The 15,343-nt window shown below is 45.9% G+C and overlaps 2 protein-coding genes across 2 annotated transcripts; both read left to right on the top strand.

Moving 5' to 3' along the window:
- The first annotated feature begins 4,594 nt into the window (after nucleotides 1-4,594).
- Nucleotides 4,595-5,566, top strand: LOC102451382 (olfactory receptor 10A4-like). Its single transcript, XM_006112317.3, has one exon. It carries the CDS (start codon nucleotides 4,595-4,597, stop codon nucleotides 5,564-5,566), a length of 972 nt encoding a protein of 323 aa, XP_006112379.3.
- An 8,050-nt stretch (nucleotides 5,567-13,616) lies between these two features.
- On the top strand, nucleotides 13,617-14,588 carry LOC102451616 (olfactory receptor 10A4-like). Its single transcript, XM_006112318.4, has one exon. It carries the CDS (start codon nucleotides 13,617-13,619, stop codon nucleotides 14,586-14,588), a length of 972 nt encoding a protein of 323 aa, XP_006112380.4.
- The last annotated feature ends 755 nt before the right edge of the window (nucleotides 14,589-15,343 follow it).

The following is a 15,343-nucleotide window of genomic DNA, read 5'->3' on the forward strand; positions in this document are numbered from 1 at the left end:
CTGCCTACCTCTGACACTAGACTGGGGCCCAGAGTCTGAGCCTCAGAGAGCCATGAGCCTGGGGGTTGTTCCTGCCCCTCCCTGACTCTGTGTGTTGTGTTCTCTGGGACAGATCATCCCTCTTTCCCCTTGAGCAAACTTTCCCAGAATTTACTCAAGTCAGAAAGTCCCAGAGTGAATTTCATGTACAAGCCCACCGGGCGATGGGGCTGATGACACTGAAGGGGACGATGTTACAGTCTCCTCTGACATGACTGGCCGGGGGACTCTTGTTTTCTTACAGTTCCAGGTGGGGCTGCTCTTCATGTGGAGAACAGGGCAAGACACGTCCTCCAGGGTTTGGGTCCCAGAAGCCAGGGAAGGAAATAAAACCCCCTGTTCCCTCAGCACATTTAGTGCCTGAAGCGAGGAGGTGGAACCGCTCTGCTCAAACAAGGTAGGCTGAGAATGAATGAACGAAACTGTAGCCATTTGCCCAAGGATGTTGATCAGCCTTGTACCCCGGACAGCAAAACCATGTCGCTTACTGTGTGTCTGAGCACATGGGTTGTGAGGGTGTTCAACTCTATCTATCGATCTATCCATCTATCGATCTATCTCGGCCAGTCCACTTATTAGTGCATCAATTCATCTCTAGATCACTGATTATATTCAGCTAACAAAACTATCATGGATCATGTTTTGGGGTGTGATGCTAATTTACACTAGATGATGTTGTGGTGCCGGAATTCCATATAGCCAAGCAGAGTGACAGGCGAGACTCAAACAAGAGCAGCAACAATTCATAATTCTTTGTGTTGCGTTTGTGGTGTGTCCAGAGGACTTTTCTGAGCCCAGAAAATATCTCTCTAATACCACTGACAAGAATCTACCCAGACTTTCTTCCTTATTATGGAATCACAGAACATTAGAACTGGAAGGGATCTCGAGAGATCATCAGATCCAATCCCCTGCCCACACGGCAGGATGAATCACCATCTAGACCATCCCTGTTTAGTCTGCTCTTAAATATTTCCAGGAATGGAGATTTCACAACCTCCCTAGACAATCTATACCAGCGCTTAACCAGCTCGTTAGTTAGGAAGCTTTTCCAAATGTCCAACCTAAACCTCCCTTGCTGTAGTTTAAGCCCATTGCTTCTTGTTCTGTCCTCAGAGACCAAGGAAAACAATTTTTCTCCCTCCTCCTTGTAACACCTTTTTAGATACTTGAAAACTGCACTCATGTCCCCTCTCAGTCTTCTCTTGTCTAAACTAAACAAGCCCAATTCTTTCTGTCTTCCCTCAAAGCACATGTTTTCTAGACCTTCCATCGTTCTTGATGCTTTTCTCTGGACCTTTTCCAATTTCTCCACATCTGTTTGAAATGTGGTGCCCAGAACTGGACAGAAAAATCCAACTGAGGCCTAACCAGCGCAGAGTAGAGGGGAAGAATGACTTCTCGTGTCTTTAATGCATCCCAGAATCACATTGGCTTTTTTTTGCAACAGTGTCACATTGTTGGCTCATATTTAGTTTGTGGGCCACTCTGACTCCTTTTTACAGGACTCCTTCCTAGATACACTCTTCCCATTGTGTACATGTGAGACTGATTGTTCCTTCCTACCTGGAATACTGGGCATTTGTCCTTATTAAACTTCATCCTATTTACCTCAGATCATTTCTCTAGTTTCTCCAGATTGTTTTGAATTTTCACCCTATCCTCCAAAGCACTTGCAATCCCTCCCAGCTTGGTATAATCTGCAAATTTAATAATCATACTCTCTATGCCATCATCTAAATCATCGATGAAGATATTGAACAGAACCGGTCCCAAAACAGACCTCTAAGGAACCCCCCTTCCAGTGTGATTGTGAATTGTTAGTAACTACTCTCTGAGAACTGTTATCCAGCTAATATTGCACCCACTTTACAGTAGCTCATTCTGACTTGTATTTGCCTAGTTTATTTATAAAATGTCGTACAAGACTGTATAAAATGCCGTATGAAAGTCTAGGTATACCACATCCACGCTTCTCCCTTATTCACAAAACTTGTTATCCTATCAAAGAAAGCTACCAGATTGGTTTGACATCACTTGTTTTTTAACAATCCATGCTGGCTTTACCTATCACCTTATTATCTTCCAGGTGTTTGCAAATGATTTCCTTAATATCTTGCTCCATTATCTTCCCTGGCACAGAAGTTAAACTGATATCTGTAGTTTCCTGGGTTGCTCTTATCTCTCTTTTCATAGACGGGCACTAGATTTGCCTTTTTCCAGTCTTCTGGAATCTCTCCCGACTTCCATAATTTCAAAGATGATAGATAAAGGCTCAGCTGCATTCTCTATCAGCTCTTTGAGTATTCTAGGATGCATTTCATCAGGTCCTGGTGACTTGAAGACATCTAACCTTTCTAAGTATTTTATTTTATCTTCTAAACCTATCCCATTTCCACTGGCATTCACTGTTAGGCATTCCTTCATCATCAGACTTTTTGGTGAAGACTGAAACAAAGAAGTCATTAAGCACCTTTGCCTTTTCCATGTTTCCTGTTATTGTTTCTCCCTCCTCACTGAGCAATGAGCCTACCCTGTCCTTGGTCTTCTTCTTGCTTCTAATATATTTATAGAGTGTCTTCTTGTTTCCCTTGATGTCTGTAGCTAGTTTGAGCTCGTTTTGTGCCTTTGCCTGTTTGATCTTGAAACTGCATTCCTATATTGTGTCCTTATATTCATCCTTGGTAATTTGTCTCAGTTTTGACTTTTTATAGGATTCCTTTTTGATTTTTTTGACCACGAAAGATCTGAATTAACCAAGGCTGTCTTTTGCCAGACTTTCTATCTTTCCTACACAGTGGGCCCTCTATAATGTCCCTTTGAGAAACTGCCAACTCTCTTCGGTTGTTTTTCCTTAGTCTTGCTTCCCATGGAACCTTGCCTTCCTGAAATCCACGGTCCCTATTTTTCTGTTCTCCCTTCTCCCATTCCTTGGAATCATGAACTCTCTGATTTCATGGTCACTTTCTCCCCAGCTGCCGTCCACTTTCAAATTCTTGACCTGTTCCTCCCTGTTTGTTAAAATCAAATCTAGAACAGCTTCCCCCCAGTAGCTTTCTCACCCTTCTGATATAAAAATTTGCTTCCAATGCAGTTGAATAATTTATTGGATGATCTGTGCCCAGCTGTGTTAGCTTAGGGTGAGTAAACATCTCCACTGATGTAGAACAGATGCAAATGTCAGCCAATCAATCATTCATTTAGAATCAATGCTGAAAAACTGGTTTAATGCAGATCAATGTTTTCCAGGAGAAAACACTGGTGTTGATGGCACGTTTCAGTTTTGGATATGACTCTGCTTTTGGATATTGAGAGAAACCTGGAATGTGCTTTTTGGGAATCATAGAATCACAGAGACCTTAGGAGTCATCGAGTCCAGACCTCTGCCTAAAGCAGGACCAACCCAACTCAACATCCCAGCCAGGGCTGTTTCAAGCCAGGACTTAAAAACCTGTAAGGATGGAGATTTCACCCCCTCCCTAGAACGCCCATCCCAGCGATTCACCACCCTCCTCGGGAAATAGTTTTTCTTAATATCCAACCTAGACCTCCCCCACTGCAACTTGACACCACTCATTGCTCCTTGTTCTGCCACCTGCCCCCACTGAGAACAGCCTCTCTCCAGCCTCTTTGAAACCCTCTTTCAGGGAGTTGCAGGCTGCTCTCAAATCCCCCCTCACTCTTCTCTTCTGCAGACTAAACAAGCCCAAATCCCTCAGCCTCTCCTCACAGGTCATGTGCTTCAGCCCCTGAATCATTTTCGTTGCCCTCCGCTGGACCCTCTCCCATGCGTCCACGTCCTTTCTGTAGTGGGAAGGGGGCAGAACTGGACACAACACTCCAGATGTGGCCTCCCCGGTGATGAATAAAGGGGAATAATCACTTCTCTAGATCTGCTGGCAATACTTCTCCTAATGCACCCTAATATGCCATTAGCCTTCTTGGCTACAAGGGCACCCTATTAACTCATATCCAGCTTCTCATCCACCATAATCTCCAGGTCCATTTGTGTTGAACTGCTGCTTAACCAGTCGGTCCCCAGCCTGTAACAATATTTGGGATTCTTCCATCCCAAGTGCAGGACTCTATACTTGTCCTTGTTGAACCTCGTCAGATTTCCTTTGGCCCAATCCTCCAATGTGTCTAGGTCACTCTAGACCCTCTCCCTGCCGTCAGACATATCTACCTCTTCCCCTAGCTTAGTGGCAGCTGTTAGCAGAGAGGAAATAAATAGAACTCCTCAGTACTGGAAGCAGTAATGTCTCCATTGTGGGAACAAACTATTCTAGCTTTTTAAGAGCTCATGTATTAGATTACGATCTTCTGTAATTCCACTGGGGTCATAGAACATCTCTCCAGCTGTTCCACCTTGGCATAGCTTGATTGGTTTCTATCTACAGCTACCACAGGAGGAACCAGAAGAAGATTTGACCAGGTTATGTATTTCTGTGCAGAACTGCAGTAACAGAAATGAAACGTGTATCAATTGTTTTTCACTCACATCCACAGATTTGGTTTCCCTCAGATTCCCTCTCTGTCTTTCTCATCCCTGCAGATGACCTATTCCAAGGGTGACGCCGGCAAGAACCAGACCAACTCTGACGGGTTCATCCTGGTGGGGTTTTCCTACCTTGGCGACCTGCAAATCCTTCTGTTTCTGGTGCTTCTGGCCATGTACATAGTTACTATGTTGGGGAACCTGCTCGTTATTCTCCTGATTAAGCTTAATCCCTCCCTGCACAACCCCATGTATTTCTTCCTGGTCAACCTGTCCTTCCTGGAAATCTGCTTCACCACCAGTGTGGTCCCTCAGCTGCTGGTTCACCTACTGGTGGAGGAAAAGACCATCTCCCTTGCTGGCTGTGCAGCCCAGATGTATGTCGACACTATTATGTGTCTCACAGAATGCTGCCTCCTCGCAGCCATGGCCTACGACCGCTACGCAGCCATCTGCCACCCCCTGCACTACACCACCATCATGAGCGGCCGGGCGTGTGCACAGCTCGCGGGGGCTTCATGGTTCTTTGGCATCTCGGTGGAAGTAGCTCAGACCACTTGGATCTTCAGCCTCCCCTTCTGTGGCTCCAACCGCATCCACCACTTCTTCTGTGACATCCCGCCCGTGCTGAAGATGGCCTGCGCCGACACATCAAAAAACGACATCATGGTCTTGACTGTGACAGTTGTGTTCATCATGGGCCCTTTTCTATTGATAATCCTGTCCTACATCGTCATTATCTGCACCGTTCTCAAGCTACCGTCGGCAGAGGGGAGACGTAAGGCGTTCTCCACTTGCTCCTCCCACCTCATGGTGGTGACTTTGTTCTATGGACTCGCACTGATCACCTACCTGGGGGTCAAATCTAGCTCTAGACCCGAGAGTGATCAAATGATTTCCCTCATGAACGTAATTGTGTCACCAATGTTGAACCCAATAATATACACACTGAGGAACAAAGAGGTGAAGGGAGCCCTGAGAAAAACTGTAGGAAACACCCTCTTTCCACAGAACTGGAGAAATCAGTGAAGGAAAAGTAGATTTAGTGCAAAGGTTTAGGCAGAAGGAAAGTCGTAACTGTTTTCTTGTACTTCCTCAGATTACCCTCAAGTTCTTTTATTAATATTTTGTGCTTTGAAACAATCTCTTTCAAAGCTGTCAGGAAATTAGGATGTGAAACCTATGAATGAATGAATGAATGAATGAGAGAGAGAGAGAGAGAGAGAGAGAGAGAGAGAGAGAGAGAAACCTTCTGACCAGTTCTGAAGTTCATTAAAGCATCAAGTGAGAATATTTAGTGAAAGTAGCACCTTGTTTTCATATATGGAAAATTTGAAATGTCAAAAAAAGGAAATGGCTGAACGTGAGAAATATTTCATAAAATGTCTTCCCCTGTTTTGTGCAGATTGTACCATTTTCAGCAGAGTTTTAATGTCGAGAATTTCTTGACTCCCCTGCCATTTTGCATAAGTGCCTAGGTTTATGTTTGCAGATTGGATTGGAACATCGGGATGTGCATCATAGATTCATTGATAATGAGTCCTTAAAGGACCATTTTGATTGCATCGCTCCTACATTCCTATATGCAGGTGAAGGCTATTCACCTGAGTCAGAGAAACACTGTACATATTTTATATTACATCTGTAAAATAATTTCTGCGTTCAGCACTCATATTGTTATAACCGTTTCTATCGATATATAACAACTAGCCAATTAGCCCATCATAAAATGGGATTTTCAGGTCTCTCCTCCACGTCCTTTTCCCTTTCTATCTCGGGGTATGTCTACACTACCCTCCGAGTTCAAACTAGGAGGGTAATGTAGGCATACCGCACTTGCAAATGAAGCCCGGGATTTGAATTTCCCGGGCTTCATTTGATTAAGCCGGGCGCTGTCATTTTTAAATCCCGGCTCGTTCGAACCCCGTGCCACGCGGCTACACGCGGCACGGACTAGGTAGTTCGGACTAGGAAGCCTAGTCTGAACTACCTAGTCCGTGCCGCGTGTAGCTGCGCGGCACGGGGTTCGAACGAGATGGGATTTAAAAATGGCGGCGCCCGGCTTATGCAAATGAAGCCCGGGAAATTCAAATCCCGGGCTTCATTTGCAAGTGCGGTATGCCTACATTACCCTCCTAGTTCGAACTAGGAGGGTAGTGTAGACATACCCTCGGTCTTCTCTCCTGAGCCTCCGGTCTCTCGCTCCATCTCTCTCTCTCTCTCTCCACTCTTACTGCCTCCCCCCTCCTCAGCTCTCCTCCGTCTCCTGTCTCTCTCTCCATCTCTCTTTCTCTTCTCCCCCTCCTGCCTCTCATTCTCTCTTCTCCTCCTCCTCCTGTCTCTCACTCTCTATTTCTCTTCTCCTCCTTCTGCATGGGGAGCACAGAGCCCAAACGGCTGTTTGCACTGCTTGCTCCCACGTGGCAGCCCGGCTTAGTGGCTGCCTATGAGCTCCAGCTGTCCCCCTGCACCGTTTCCCTTCACCCCAGCACTGATCCCGCAGCCTTCCAGTTGTCCTCCACCTCCCCCTCCCCCACATTCCCCTGCCCTCCCCCCAGCCAAGGTCTGTTCTCAGCCAGAGGGTGGGGCCTGGAACCGCTGTCACACCGCACGTCAGCACCCCACCCCTCTTCGCCTCCTGCCGTAGCACTTGGTTGACTTCTGTGCCGCTCAGCCGGGCCACCGCGGGGGAGCAAGCGGCTGTTTGGGCTCCCCTGCGGCAGCCCGGCTGAGCGGCGCAGAAGTCAATCGAGTGCCACAGTGGGAGGCAACAGCACTGCCCAGAGGGAACAGCGTTACGGAGTCACAGACATTGGGCTACTATATATATCAGTGGTCCCCAACCTTTTGAGGTTGTCGGGTGCCAGGGGGCGTGGCCGTTCGCCCACCGGGCACCAGGGGGCAGGGACACTTGCGCACCCAGGGGCGCCCCCCCCCCCACAGCCGCATGCCCGGGGGCGGCCCCCCCCATAGCCGCGCGCCCGGGGCCAGGGCCCCCCCATAGCCGCGCGCCCGGGACCGGCGCTTCCCCCTGCAAGTGCCGCGTGCCCGGGGCCAACGCTCCCCCTCCCCCGCAAGCGCTGCGCGCCCGGGGCCGACGCTCCCCGCAAGCGCCACGCCATGTGTCCGGGGCCAGGATATATATGATACAAAAACCTTTGGTCCAATATCTGGTGATATTTGTGTAACTGTATGATCAACATAAATTATTCTCATGTTGAGAAATATTACTATGTTTCCATGTGTACCTCTATCACCGCCTTCTTATAATAAACTAGCAAGTGAGGCCTGTATTGACTGGGCAAAGTCATTTTGAGTCAGTTACACTTATTGCAAAGTTCAAGAGGTTAAATATGTGGCATAGAACTTTTTGATATTAATGTGCTTGCAAAAAGGAAATACAAGAACAGTTTTAAATGTGTAGGGTTTCAACTTCAAATATTATTCATTTTATTAGATAATAACCATGCACAGGACATTTGAATCAGGAGAATTTCATCCAGGATGATGCAATGGCCTTCAGGTGTCACCTAACGATATTTCCCTGCCATACAGGCTCAGGCGTTTGTGTCCGAGGAAAACAGGAGATAGTCACTTGTACGCCTCTGGGGTTATCTGGAGCCTAGAGAGTCTGTTTGTTTGGTTGCGATTCCCTTCCCCCTCGTGTGTGCTTGCTGCATCCCAAGCAGTCACAGTCCCTTCTCACTGTTGTGTTTCATAATGTGAAGGAGTCTTAGAGTTCAAGGCAAAAAGAGACGTCAAAACCCCCTCCTCCAATCTCCTCTTTTTCTATGTTGTTTCGGGTTTCATCCACTGAGCCCTCTAATCATGCATCCAAGTGAAGAGAAAAGAGAAAGGGCTTGTTTGTCCCTCTATCTGGTGCAATGTGGGAAGCCATTACATTAATGGTCATTCTTTGTAAGCGGAGGGGAGAAGGGTGAGGAAGTGTCAGCAGGAACAGAAGAGAGCTCAGGGTGTAAATTTTTAAGAGTTTTGAAAAACAAGAGTGGGGGAAAAGCCGCTTCTTTTGTAGCTAGTGAGAGAGAGATGGAAAAGTCACTTGGTGTCCTCACCCGCTTGGTCTCATTGGTGTCCTGGATGCTGGATGCTACAACACCCGAGCATCCCGGAACACCATAAGCAGGTACCATGGTGGAAGATCTTACAGCAGGAACATGTGCAGTTTCACAAAGGCTTAGTATAAAGAGTTAAATAATGGCCATCGGTCACCACAGAGCCCAAAGTTCTGTGTATTATGTATTTTTTGGGCACAATCCCAACATGTTGCAAACCTCAGCTAGGTGGCTCTAAGGTGGAGCTTCACGTCAGGTTGAGATGTTCAGAGTTTGGGATCCCAGCACATTTGTGATAAGGAGGCCACGTGATCGAGGGATAGGCTAATCAGCTAAAGGCCAGGTCCACACCACAGCTGAAGGTCGGCCAAAGGTCTGCACTTCTAGCAATGTAAAAACCGAAGCTGGAGTTGATGTCTCTTAAACTGAGCTTCAGAACCCTCCTCGCAACAGGGAAAACGTTCCGTTCACTCAGCATTTGATGGGGCTGATGACACTGAAGGGGGCGATGTTACAATCTCCTAGGATATGACTGGCCGGGGGAATCTTGTTTTGCTGCAGTTCCAGGCAGAGCTGATCTTTGTATGGGGAACAGGGCAAGACACGTCCTCCAGGGATTAGGTCCCAGAAGCCAGGGAAGGAAATAAAACCCCCTGTTCCCTCAGCACATTTAGTGCCTGCAGTGAGGAGGTGGAACCGCTCTGCTCAAATAAGGTAGGCTGAGAATGAATGAACGAAACGCCAGCCATTCGCCCAAGGATGTCGGTCAGTTTCGTACCCCTGTCTGCAAAACCACGTCACTTACTGGCTGTGTCTAGACTTGCAACTTGCCAGCTGTCTACACTGGACATTTGAATTTCCGGAAGAACACTGACGATCTCATGTAAGATCGTCAGTGTTCTTGCGGAAATACTATGCTGCTCCCGTTTGGGCAAAATCCCTCTTGCACAAATCATTTGCGCAAGAGGGCCAGTGTAAACAGCACAGTACTGTTTTCCGCAAAAAAGCCCCGATCGCGAAAATGGCGATTGGGGCTTTTTTGCGGAAAACCGTATCTAGATTGGCCACGGACACTTTTCCGCAAAAAGTGCTTTTGCGGAAAAGTATCCTTCCAATCTAGAGGTGCTTTTCAAAAATGCTTTTAATGGAAACTTTTCCGTTAAAAGCATTTCCGGAAAATCATGCCAGTGTAGTCGTAGCCACTGTGTGTCTGAGCACATGAGTTGTGAGGGTGTTCAAATCTATCTATCTATCTATCTATCTATCTATCTATCTATCTATCTATCTATCTCTTTCTGCCAGCCCACTTATTAATACATCAGTTCATCGATAGGTCTCTGAATTTATGCAGCTAACTTAACTATCATGGGTCATATCAAAGTCTTGACATTTTGGATGTGATGCTAATTTACACCAGGTGACGTTCTGGTCCCAGAATTCCATGCAGCCCACCAGACTGACAGATGAGACTCAAACATGATCAGCACCAAGTCATAATTCTTTGTTTTGTGTTTGTGGTGTGTCCAGAGGACTTTCGGATCTCTGCAAATTTTATTCTAATATGAGTGACAAGAATTTACCCAGACCTTGTTCCTTATCATAGAACCACAGGACACTAGACCCGGAAGTGACATCGAGGAGTCATCGAATCCAGTCCCCTGTCCTCATGGCAGGACAAATCACCAACTAGACCATCCCTGTCTAACCTGCTCTTAAATATCTCCAGGAATGCAGATTCCACAACCTCCCTAGACACTTTAATCCAGCACTTAACCACCCTGACAGTTAGGTAGTTTTTGCGAATGTCCAGTCTAAACCTCCCTTGCTGCAGTTTAAGCCCATTGCTTCTTGTTCTGTCCTCAGAAGCGAAGGAAAACAAATTTTCTCCCTCCTCCTTGTAATAAATACCCTTTTAGTTACCTGAAAACCGCTATCATGTCCCCTCTCAGTCTTCTTTTTTCTAAACTAAACAAGCCCATTTCTTTCAGTCTTCCCACATAACTCATGTTCTCTAGACCTTCCATCATTGTTGTTCTTCTCTGGACCTTTTCCGATTTCTCCTCATCTTTCTTGAAATGCGGTGCCCAGAACTGGACACAAGACTCCAACTGAGGCCTAACCAGCGCAGAGTAGAGCGGAAGAATGACTTCTCATGTCTTGCTCACCACACACCTGTTAATGCAGCCCAGAATCATGTTTGCTTTTTTTGTAACAGTGTCACATTGTTGGCTCATATTTAACTTGTGACCCCTAAATCCCTTTCTACAGGACTCCTTCCTAGACAGACACTTTTCATTCTGTGTGTGTGAAACGGATTGTTCCTTCCTACCTGGAATACTGGGCATTTGTCCTTATTAAACTTCATCCTATTTACTTCTGATCATTTCTCTAGTTTCTCCAGATTGTTTTGAATTTTGACTCTATCCTCCAAAGCACTTGCAACCTCTCCCAGCTTGGTATCATCTGCAAACTTAATAAGAGTACTCTCTGTGCCATCACCTAAACCGTCGATGAAGATATTGAACAGAACCGGTCCCAAAACAGACCTCTGTTGAACACCACTTGTTATGCCCTTCCAGCAGGATTGTAAACTGTTAGTAACTAGTCTCTGAGAATGGTTATCTAGCTAGTTATGCACCCACATTAAGTAGCCCATTCTAACTTGTATTTGTCTAGTTTTTTTATAAGAAGGTCATGAGAGACCATATCAAATGCCTTACAAAATTCTCGGTTTACCATATCCACGCTTCTCCCTTATTCACAAAACTTGTTATCCTATCAAAGAAAGCTACCAGATTGGTTTGACATCACTTGTTTTTTACCAATCCATGCTGGCGGTTACCTATCACCGTATTATCCTCCAGATGTTTGCAGATGATTTCGTTAATATCTTGCTCCATTATCTTCCCTGGCACAGAAGTTAAACGGACTGATCTGTACTTTCAAGGGTTGCTCTTATTTCCCTTTTTATAGATGGGCACTAGATTTGCCTTTTTCCAGTCTTCTGGAATCTCTCCCGACGTCTATGATTTTTCAAAGATAATCGCTAAAGGCTCAGCTATTTCCTCTATCAGCTCCTTGAGTATTCTAGCAGGCATTTCATCAGGTCTTGGTGACTTGCAGACATCTAATCTTTCTAAATATTTTATTTTAGCTTCTAAGCCTACCCCATTTCCACTGGCATTCACTATTAGGCATTTCTTCATCATGAGATTAATTGGTGAAGACCGGAATAAAGAAGACATTAAGCACCTCTGCCTTTTCCAAGTTTCCTGTTATTGTTTCTCCCTCCTCACTGAGAAATGGACCTACCCTGTCCTTCATCTTCATCTTGCTTGCTTCAGATAGTGAGAGACACCAAGTGGGATGGGCACTCCCCATGCTTTTTTGAAGAAGGTTTGTGAATGTGAATAGGATACAACTGGAATATTCTTAATGTGAATTATAGAATCACAGAATCCCAAGGCTGGCAGAGATCTCAGAAGTCATCAAGTCCAACCCCCTGCCCAAAGCAGGACCAACCTCAACTCAATCATCCCAGCCAGGGCTTGGTCAAGCCAGGACTTAAACGCCTCTAGGGATGGAGATTCTCCCCCCCCCCCTCCCTAGGGAATCCATCCCAGTGCTTCCCCACCCACCTAAGGAAAGAGTTTCTCCTAATATTCAACCTAGACCTCCCCTACTGCAACTTGACACCATTTCTACTTGTTCTGCCATCTGCCCCCGCTGAGAACAGCCTCTCTCCATCCTCTTTGGAACCTCCCTTCAGGAAGTTGAAGGCTGCTCTCAAATCCCCCCTCACTCTTCTCTTCTGCAGACTAAATAAACCCAGATCCCTCAGCCTCTCCCTGTAGGCCATGTGCTCCAGACCCCTCATCATTTTGATTGCCCTCTACTGGACCCTCTCCAGTGTGTCCACATCCTCTCTGTAATGGACGCAATAGAGCCAAAAAAAGGGGAAATAAATACGTCTCTAGATCTGCTGACAATGCTCCTCTTAATGCAGTCCAATATGCCATTAGCCTTCTTGGCCACAAGAACATATTGTTGACTCATATCCAGCTTCTCAACCACTGTAACTCCCAGGTCCTTTTCCGCAGATCTACTGCATAGCCAGTTGGTCTCCAGCCTATGAATGCTTGGGACTCTTCCCTCTCAGGTGCAGGACTCTGCAGTTGTCCTTGTTGAACCTCATCAGATTTCCTTTGTCCCAATCCTCCAATCTGTCTAGGTCACTCTGGACCCCACCCCTGACCTCAAATGTATCTCCCTCACCCCCGGAGCTTAGGCTGTGTCCAGACTCAGGGGTTTTATCGGAAAAAGTAGCCTTTTCCCGAAAAAACTTCCCCTGCATCCAGACTCAAGCTGCGTTCTTTCGAAATTATTTCGAAAGAACGCGGCTTTTCTTTCGATGGCGGTACACCCAATTCTACGAGGAAGAACACCTTCTTTCGAAAGTTCCTCTTTCGAAAGAAGGGGTTCTTCAATGTAAATAGGGCTTCCTCGAAAGAGAGCATCCAGACTCGCTGGGTGCTCTCTTTCAAAAAAGCGGATTGCTCTTTTGAAAGATCCGCCTGCAGTCTAGACGCGATCTTTCGAAAGAGGCTCTTTCGAAAGATGCTTTCGAAAGAGCCTCTTTCGAAAGAAGCCTGCAGTCTAGACATAGCCTTAGTGTCACCCGTGAGTAGAGAGAATATGAATAGGACCCCTTTGTACTGCATAGAAGAATCCCCCATTGTGAGCATAAACTCTGGTATAGCTGCCTTAGGGCCCATGTATTAGATTCTGATCCACTGTAATTCCACCAGGGTCATAGAATCATCTCTCCAGCTGTTCCATCTTGACAGAGCTTGACTGGCGTCTATCTACCGCTACTGCAGAAGAAACCAGGGGAGAACGTGGCCCAGTTTCATATTTCCATGCAGAACTGCAGTAATAGAAAGGAAACCTCTTTGAATGATGTCACTCACATGCACAGATTCACTCTGTCTTTCTCACCCCTCCAGATGGCCTATTCCAAAAGTGACCCCGGCGAGAACCAGACCATCTCTGGCGAGCTCATCCTGATGGGCTTTTCCTACCTTGGCGAGCTGCAAATCCTTCTGTTTCTGGTGCTGCTGGTCATCTACGTAATTACCCTGTTGGGAAACCTGCTCGTTATCCTCCTGATAAAGCTGAACGCTTCCCTCCACACCCCCATGTATTTCTTTCTGGTCAACCTGTCCTTCCTGGAAATCTGCTTCACCTCCAGTGTGGCCCCTCAGCTGCTGGTTCACCTTCTGGTGGAGGAAAAGACCATCTCTCTTGTAGGCTGTGCAGCGCAGATGTATGTCAACGCCATCATGGGCCTCACAGAATGCTGCCTCCTCGCGGCCATGGCCTATGACCGCTATGCAGCCATTTGTCACCCCTTGCACTACACGACCATCATGAGCGTCCAGGCATGTGCACAGCTCATCGGGGTTTCGTGGTTCTTTGGCATCTCGGTGGAAGTAGCTGAGACCACCTGGATCTTCAGCCTCCCCTTGTGTGGCTCCAAACGCATCCACCACTTCTTCTGTGACATCACAATGGTGTTGAAAATGGCCTGCGCCGACACATCCAAAAATGAGATCATGCTCTTGACTGTGACAGTTTTGTTCATCATGGGCCCTTTCGTATTGATAATTCTGTCCTACCTTCTCATTATCTCCACCATTCTTAGGATGCCGTCGGCTGAGGGCAAGCGTAAAGCCTTCTCCACCTGCTCCTCCCATCTCATGGTGGTGACTTTGTTCTATGGACTCTCACTGATCACCTACCTGGGGGTCAAGTCTAGCTCTAACCCCGAGAGTGATCAAATGATTTCCCTCATGAACATAATTGTATCACCATTGTTGAACCCAATAATATACACGCTGAGGAACAAAGAAGTGAAGGGAGCCCTGAGAAAAACTGTAGGAAACACCCTCTTTCCACAGAACTGGCGAAATCAGTGAAGGAAATGTAGATTTAGTGCAAAGGGGTAGGCAGAAAGAAAGTCGTACTTGTTTTCTTGTACTTCTTCAGATGACCCTCCATTTTTTTAATTAATATTTTGTGTTTCGAAATAACTAATCTCTTTCTAACTTGTTAGGAAATTGGGACCTGAAACCTAGGAATGAATGAATGAATGAATGAATGAATGAATGAATGAATGAATGAATGAATGAATTTTGACAAACTTCTAGAAATCAGAACCTTCTGACCAGCTCTGAAGTTCATTGAAAAAAATCAAGTGAGAATATTTAGTGAAAGTTTTCATATATGGAAAATCTGACATGTCAAAGAAAGAAAATGGCTGAACGTGAGAAACATTTCAGAAAATATTCTCCCCTGTTGTGTGCAAATTGTACCATTTTCAGCAGGATTTTAATACCGGGAATTTCTTGACTTCCCTGCCATTTTGCCTAAATGTCAATGTATATGCTTGCAGATGGGATTGGAACACCGGGATGTGCATCATAGATTCAATGATTATGAGTCATTAAAGGACCATTTTGAGGATATCGCTCCTACCTCCGTATTTGCAGGTGAGGGAATATTACCTGAGTCAGAGAAACACTGTACATATTACATCTGTAAAATAATTGCTGCTTGCAACACACATATCACTACAATAGTTTCTATCAATATATAAAATATTACACCAAAACTTTTTGTATCTGGTAATATTTGTGTAATTGTATGTTCAAAATAAGGTGTAATAAACTAG

This window comes from Pelodiscus sinensis, chromosome 30 (assembly GCF_052426305.1).
Source record: "Pelodiscus sinensis isolate ZL-2025 chromosome 30, ASM5242630v1, whole genome shotgun sequence".
Lineage (NCBI taxonomy): Eukaryota > Metazoa > Chordata > Testudines > Trionychidae > Pelodiscus > Pelodiscus sinensis.